Source organism: Magallana gigas, chromosome 4 (genome assembly GCF_963853765.1).
Source record: "Magallana gigas chromosome 4, xbMagGiga1.1, whole genome shotgun sequence".
Taxonomy (NCBI): Eukaryota; Metazoa; Mollusca; class Bivalvia; order Ostreida; family Ostreidae; genus Magallana; species Magallana gigas.
In genome coordinates, this window is record NC_088856.1 from 44,749,503 (window position 1) to 44,757,859 (window position 8,357).

Below are 8,357 nucleotides of genomic sequence, written 5' to 3' on the forward strand. Positions count from 1 at the left end.
ATTCGTTTGCCTTAGAATTATTTCTGATTGATTTTGCGTCAAAAGCTGCAATTGTATATCAAAGAAGTTCGAAACTACCGTTTGATTTTTTTTTACTTGAAATTCTTAAATATAACTTAACTAAATATGATTATTTGTAAAACAAAATATGTTTGAAATCTTTTTATGTTAAGTGAAAAAATAAAACGACTACAATGATAATTTTAACTAACATTTTTTCTTCATTATGTTATTTGTTAACCTTTTCTAAAGATCTCAAATTTATCCTTTTTTTCTAAATTAATAATGACACTCCAATTCTTGAAAGTAAAATATTATCTCAATTATAATTAAACGTAGATAAAACAAAAATAGATATTCAAGGACCAATCACAATTATTACCATATTTAAGAGTGCTTTTTGTTTCTTCTAAATTGGACAGTAGCGGACTAACAGTAGCAAGCTAAAATCAATAATAACATTAAGTGGACAATCAAAATTTGTAAAAAGATTAGGTCAGGAAAAAAAATGGAAAATTCTTTTCACCTATATAATCATATAAACTTTATTGATAACATAGATAAGCCTCAATGAGTATGAAATACTTTTCGACTAAACAGATGCATCAGATACTAGTAAATAAAATTTATAATAATGTTTCATTTTGTACTTGCCATGACAGTCTTGCTGTTTCCTCCAAGCGAGTCCTTTAGGAGCAGTGTAAGTTTTGAGTCCCTATATATTGCTTAATTTCACAAAAAAACTCATGTTACAAGAAAGACAATTATAGTTCATTGCCGAGATGTAAAACACGTAAATATAAAATTCATTTGACAAATTGTGATTTGTAACCTGTAATTACAACGATATATGGCATTAATGGGTATAGTTGACATTTGTTTATGAGTAAACCTTTGCAAAACCTCGTTATTTGTTTATCTACACATTTATAAAGATTAACAATCAAACAGTAGTTTAACGTCCATTCCCTTTACAATTAAGTCAATTTGTTACGTGAAATCACGTATAAACATAATTGTTTTGACCAATTTGACCGGTTATGAGAATAATCCAATGAACGATAAAGCGTTTAAAGTTATAGTAATTGGTAAACATTATTTTAAAATATTTTTTTCCCTGTTTATCGTAAAGTTATACTGATTTTTTAGTATAGAAAGATATAGCCAAATATCTTTATTTTATTTATACGAGCTGCAATAATCTTTCATATAATTGTTTATAGAAGAATATTCTTCTCTGTATATTTCTAATAATTGTAATTTGATGACAAGACATCATTGAAGATGTTAGAATAAAATAAGATATGATAAAATTGTGACAACTCAGTAGGAAATTTGGAAAATGTGTTACTGCACATATTATAACAAATGAAATTTATAGATTAGAACAGCTAATTTACTACAGTACAAATGACAAATAAGTGTGTCACAGTTCATATTTATTTCTTTATTTAATGTTGTTCAGCGCGCATTGCTGATACAATGTAATGCTGTATGTATGAATGAGTGCATGTGTGATTGTTGTGATAAGTCAAGTGGGGTTTTTTTTTTTAGAATTTAGTGACCATTTTCAGGTATACACGTCTTCTTGACCAATGCAAGACTACTTTTAAGTCATTAATACATGTATACACGCGTTACTAACTTCGTTTAATATATAAACGCAAGTCCCGCTAAAACCCGTACCCACAGGTTTTTTCCTTTACTGCGTTAGTTTCATGTGCCATTGTACTCCTGATCTTCAAAGATTCTGTATTATATTTATAATGCAATGTCCTGTATACCTGGTAAGATCACTGTTAAATATATTATTGTAATATCATATTCAGTGATACTGTCGGTAAATATACGAAATCACTATTGGTAAAATCATTGTGTTTGTAATTGAGTGAAATATGTAGTAGATAGTTTAAACCAACTTTTATTTGCGGCGACTTTATTTTGCGATTTACTAAAGATAAACTTGTTTGCAACCCATGTTGTGATAAAAATCAAACTCGTGTTGTGTTGTGAATATGTTTTCTGGGTTTTCTAGGTTTCTTTTCATATATCATATGAAAATAATTTTGAGTATGGATCCAGACTTCGTTATCTTTTAACGACCATGTGACATGCGTATAAAATGCACGCCTAAAATGAAAATGTTTGTGCTCACAATTAATAATATTGCGTAATGTCACCCTTGAGATAAACACTCTAACATATCTAGAAGATCTAATTGATCGAGAGTATTTGAAATAGCATTTTGACTTACGTTTTTCATTTTGATGTCCAGGTTTCTTCGCCAACGCTGTTAAACAAAAATGTTCACGAGCTATGATGTACACGGGATATATACATGTGAATACTAACCTCTTAGATAGTGGATATTATTAAATAATTAGAAACAAATCAAGCAACGATATTTTTACCACAGTTCTTCTTTTTCCCTTTTTTGTTTTAACCAATAATTTAATGTTTCAAGTTCCATGGTCACCTATATATTACATGGGGCTTTTGGCTATTCAGTTTTTTCAGTGACTATAACTAAGAATTGTTACATTAGAATATATATATATATATATATATATATATATATATATATATATATATATATATATATATATATATATATATATATATATATATATATATATATATATATATATATAATCAGGCAATACTACAGACGCTTCAATGCTAATGGTGGTGTGACTTCCAAATTATTCGATCTAATTTAAGTTAAAATCTGACTTTGGTATATTCATAGGGATAAGTGATGTCTGCAATAGTTATCCCTGGTATTAGAAATGTTCAGAAGAACAAATGTTGAATATTTACATTTTCCAGTGTCTTTGCCTGTGATTACACTACATATCGAGTTTGTACTACATAACCCATAATGACGTCAAATTGAAGCGCCTAAGGGTTTGCTTACATATATTTAAAACTTTAATCGTTCGATGGCTTTAAATTAGATAAATATAATTAGGATTATTCTATAAATATATCAGCTGATACTTTGGTTGGGGCGTGATCAAATCTATCATAAAGCCCTTTATTGGATTTAATCACACCCCTACCAAAATAATCACCTCATAATACTCAGAGAATGATTCCTTATTCCTTAAGTATTGTTTTTTTTCTCGTATCCGTCACCATTTTAACTAGCCTGATATCGATCTGCTTGCCTATCGATAGAATACGCGGCTTATTTAAATTGTAATGTATATTTTTATTTTGTATATGAAATGAATGATGATACTGCTGGATAGTTCTATTCAATACTTATTAAGCGGTATACACAGGAGCCTTCAGACTTTTAACTTATAGTCATATAAATAGAGCCAGTCATAGACTGTTGTAAATATGGTTGAGAAACCGGTAGAGAATATTGAAGAAATTAGAGCTTATATAAAATTAGCAGAGAGATTGTTCATTTCATAATACAGATTTTACTGAGTTAGGAGAGATTTTATGAATTAAGATATGGTACTAGTTTATATTAAGACATTTCTAAGTTGCAGAAAAAGATTTGACAGGCAAATATCCGTCAAAGATGCAGCTAAATAGGACATTCAGTCTGAAAAAGGTAAGCTGAATGTCTCAAAAGTTAGGAAAATATTTGAACATGATGGTAGATACACGATTTTCAATACTCTAATAGTTGTTAACATCTTGCTTTTGCGAGTGCATTTCAATTTAAAGCGTATTTTGAAAGAACGCCAAATGGATACATATATTGACAGATTATCGAAAACGGGAACGAGAATAAAACGCTAAGCAGTTCCCAAATTCAACCAAAGGTATTTTGCTAATATTGTTACTGGTGACGGAACATGGGTTCCATATTTCAACCAGTAAGAACAAAATGGCTAACTAAACACCTAAAGCCTGTAGTTGAAAGAAGAGTCATAAAAAATAAGAAAGTTCTGTATTGTATTTTCTTTCTTATGTGATGGTTAAGGCAAAAGCGTTACAGGTCTGTATTTTTGTGATGCTATACTTAAAAAGCTTACGAAATAATACCAAAAATGGCACCCTGTGTCAGGAATTAAGCATGTTTGTCTACTTTACGACAATGTTTAATGACATATCTGAGCTTATAAAGCATTTTTTTAAGTCGAAGAAGGTTACCATCTTGCCACACCTATCCTACTCTCCATATTAAGATATGGATTCAGTTATTGAAGTTATGTATTTCAAACCACAATGAATACTTTAAAGAGAAGTAATGTTCATTTCACCATTTAACTCAAATGCTTTTTAGATATCGTACAATACACATAACATATCAAACAACTGTCGTAAACAATAATACACATTCTTTCCTTAGACTTCTGATCTGAAAGTGGTAGAAATGATGCTTTTACGTTATTTTGGTTTGATTTTTGTTCAAATATATTCCTCTTTTTAGATTTATTGGACGAGTTCTAAAAAAAATATTGTCCGATAACGTCGAGAAGCTATTTTTACTGGACTATTTGGAAAACACAAAGTTGAGCCAGGTTATCAACGACGGTCATGCAACACACAGGATAGAACAATCTATTGACAAAAAATTGTTGATGGTTGCCTGCATCGTATTAGGGAACATCTCAAAAATCAAGCAATTTGAAAAAATGAATTTCATCTTATCAACTCATTAAATGATATATGCCGAAAACAGTTCTGCATAAAAAAAAATCTGAGAGTTTTGAGGCCCGTTAGGGCCGACAACTGAATTTTGTCACACAGAAGTGTTTTTGGAATATATATCGTACTTAAAACACTGTCATTGAACTTCACTGTTGATTTATCCGAGACAGTCCGATTTTTTTATGGATATCCGATTGTAACCACTGGTAACGGTCGGATATTAAAAAGTTCACTAATATCGGACTTTCACAGGTAAAATTATAAACTGCTTTAACAAAGAAACGACATCACAGAACTGTTTAATTACTATTACTCCACCATTTAATAACACCAGTGTTGTTGGAAAAATAGATTCCTTGGTGCTTTGAACGGAATTCAAACAATTTGATTGAAGTAAATGTCTTTTAATATCTAGCGCATTTAGTGAAGCAAAAATGTTTTTATTCTGTAGTTGATTTAAATAAAGCTATGCGTAAGCAAAATTTGTTTCCATTTCGGGTAGATTGGATCAATAATCAAATTTTAATACAAAACTTACTCTATTTTTTTTAAAACTAAAGAAGAAGGAGTTTTTGTTTATGAACATTTATTGGAATATACCGGCAAATGTTGATCTATTGGGTCATATAGAACATAACTAAGTGACAACATGCATTATAGCTCGATGGTTAAAGAGTGTAATCATCAAATTTCATTCAGTTCAGCCACAAGGAGTTGCCGGTCAATAAAAGATTTCGCTTCTTATGTCATTGACAGTTGAAAAAATGCCACGTTATAACTACATTGTTAAAATCTTTAAATTGAGATTTGATTTTGAATGGAATGCTCCGCTGAACTCGGAAAAGCGATGTTATATGGTACCCTCTTGAGCCGAAGGCGTATTATAAAGAAAGTATTTCATCCTTTACTACCCTAAAGATATGCTTGGATGAGGCACAATTGAACATCAATGATATAAATTTCTTCGATGAAAACCCACTGAACATGGAATGTAAATATCAACACAGGCTCGTATGAATGATAAGTTTTAAAGTTTTTAAGGTCATTGGTCCTACAATTATATTGATAATTTTATAAAGGATCTTGATATTTTACTCTAAAGCATTTCCTAAAAAGACGAATTATTGTATTCGTATTGTTGATTGATTTAAAATAACTTGAAATCATTAAGAAAAAGATAACGCTTACTTCTGATAACATTCCCTAGATGCAATAGAGATGTGTTTATCTTTGCTCCCTCTTTCAGTCGCTTTCCTGTAGCTTTAGATTTACCCACTCTTTCACTAGAATAAATGAAATGATATCTGAAAATGCCTAAAGACAACAAATCAAAAGAGCAATGTTATCAAAGTTTACTATTTAATTATCAGGTTAAAAAGTTGTATTAACAATAGCTACATGTATAAAAATAAATAATAAAGCAGAATGAAGTACAGTCTCCTTACTGTTTGGTTGTATATCAATAATCGTAAAGTGTTTTTGTCTGCAAAACGCATATGTTAGAAAAAATATGTACCTTCCAGCTAAGTCCACAATACTTATCTGAGATGACAACGTTGCTTTTGCATTCGATTGTATTTGCTTCACGTAAATGGTGACAATTGTATGGGCTCTGCTACTATGTGCGTTCATTTTTGTTGCCGCAATGCTTCTGTTTCTGTAGCCTTTTTCCAAAAAACTGGCAACCTCCTCTTGGTTAGACACAGAAAGGGAACGAAGATTGATTGCTGTATAAACAAGATAATAATGAATCACGCTTAACTTTTCGATTGGAATTAAAATTTGTGTTGGGCAAAGTTTTAAGTGTCTATAAAAATGTTTCCTTTTGTTTAATTTCAAAAGATCGCATACCCTTGTTTTCAGCTATTTTAAGTTTTGTTCTTTGTTTATTCTTTTCGAGCTCCTCAGATAAATCAAACACATCTTCATTGTATATCTCCATCATGCTGAACGATACCTGTCATTTATGTTTATATATACAATCAGATATGTCCATTTTAACAATAATTTATTTTTGTGTCTAGAGTGAAAATAATACAGAATTTTAGCGACAACAAAATAAAACACTCGAGTTAAGATTATAATTCAATATGAACTCGTTCTCTTTGTCTTTCTATCTTTTTTTCTCCGTATTGTTTTAATATTGTTTAAATACGCTATCAGTAAGTACTAAGACATGTAATTTGTATTTAATAATAAAGCCTCGGCAATCTTTACAAAGATGAATAAAGTCCCCAATAAAAGACAGAGAAGAATAGAAAGATTTCACGATTATCGGTGTCCAAATTAACAATGTAATTTACTTTGTTAAAATGACACAATTTTACCTGGTATTCAACATTTGGGTCGTTATTGCTGTTAACTGTTCGAAAAATTTCTTCTGTCATTCTTGGAAGTAATCCTGTAATTTTGATTTCAGTGTCTATAAGTTATGTGTAGACAAATTTGAGTTTCTAAAGAAAATATTTCATAAGGAAAATATTTCTCTGCTACGTTGAAAGCTAAACCCAAATAATATGTGAAATATTTAGTCTATGGAATGGTTCGGAGGTTGGCATGACCATTATTTTGTGTGTACCTGCTATTACCATTATACAGAGTTTGACTTAGGTTGAGGTGTTTTAATTATGTTTCAACTCTAGTAACACGATTTGTCCGACGTGACTGGTAGGACCAATATGATAAAAATTAGTCAAACCGCTTTCCTATGATACGCTATACAAGATCTAACATCATCCGGTACAAGCGGCCTTCATTCAACTTCTGCAATTCTTATAGCTAGAGTCTCAGAGGCAAAATGAAATTGTTGTTTAGCTTGTAGTTGTAAATCCAAGATGACGGTAATATAATATATATATATATATATATATATATATATATATATATATATATATATATATATATATATATATATATATATATATATATATATATATATATTGTGTGTGTGTTTTAAAGAATGAGCCTTCTCCTTATCAAACATACATCTTAAATTAAAAAATTTATGAAATTTTCACACAGCCAAACAGATCATATAACCAAATGATTCTACCAGTTTAATCAAATTTGACCATTTTGTTTTCGCATGAAGGTCAGGTCAAGATCACTATCTTTTTCCTCAATTTAAAGGATGATAAAAATAAATGTAGTTATCTGCAATAATGTAGAAATCTCTTAAGGATAAAAAGTTTATATTCTTCAATAAAATGATAGAATATCAAAATGTCTACCAGCTAATACTACTAAATTTGAATAAATATTTAAATAACATTGATATTTCTTAGCCCGCATTTCCTCTAATTCTCTTTAAATTTTAAAGATATTTGGATTTTTTTATTATGTTTACAATATAAAGATATTTATTATTTTTATATATTATGAAGACCTTATATAAATATATTAAGTGACAGAACAGCTAATATATTGACCATTTATAAAGAGAGAAAATCCAATTTTGGCGATTTTTTCCGAACAAATCTATTTATAGAATAAGCATTTAAAAAAGAGCTAATAAAAATGTAATTTGATTGAAGAAACATATTTTAAAATCATAAATTTAAAAAAAAATAAAATGGAAGATAGTTAAAATCGTATTGAAAATAAGGGTGTAAAATTTTATCACCAAAAAAATAAGATGGAAGATAGTTAAAATCGTATTGAAAATAAGAGTGTAAAAGTTTATCACAAAAACTGATAGAAATGACGTCATGAAGATTGCATTATTTTGATAATTTGATTTT

At 29.4% G+C, this 8,357-nt stretch overlaps 1 protein-coding gene across 1 annotated transcript; it reads right to left on the minus strand.

The window, feature by feature from the left end:
• Nucleotides 1–639: 639 nt before the first annotated feature.
• LOC105324582 (kinesin-like protein KIF3A) lies at nucleotides 640–6,986 on the minus strand. Its single transcript, XM_066083388.1, has 6 exons — nucleotides 6,945–6,986; nucleotides 6,469–6,574; nucleotides 6,134–6,344; nucleotides 5,806–5,900; nucleotides 2,255–2,290; nucleotides 640–725 (listed from the first exon to the last, which is right to left on the minus strand). Exons 2-6 carry the CDS (start codon nucleotides 6,560–6,562, stop codon nucleotides 640–642), a joined length of 522 nt encoding a protein of 173 aa, XP_065939460.1. The 5' UTR covers nucleotides 6,563–6,574; nucleotides 6,945–6,986.
• Nucleotides 6,987–8,357: the final 1,371 nt, after the last annotated feature.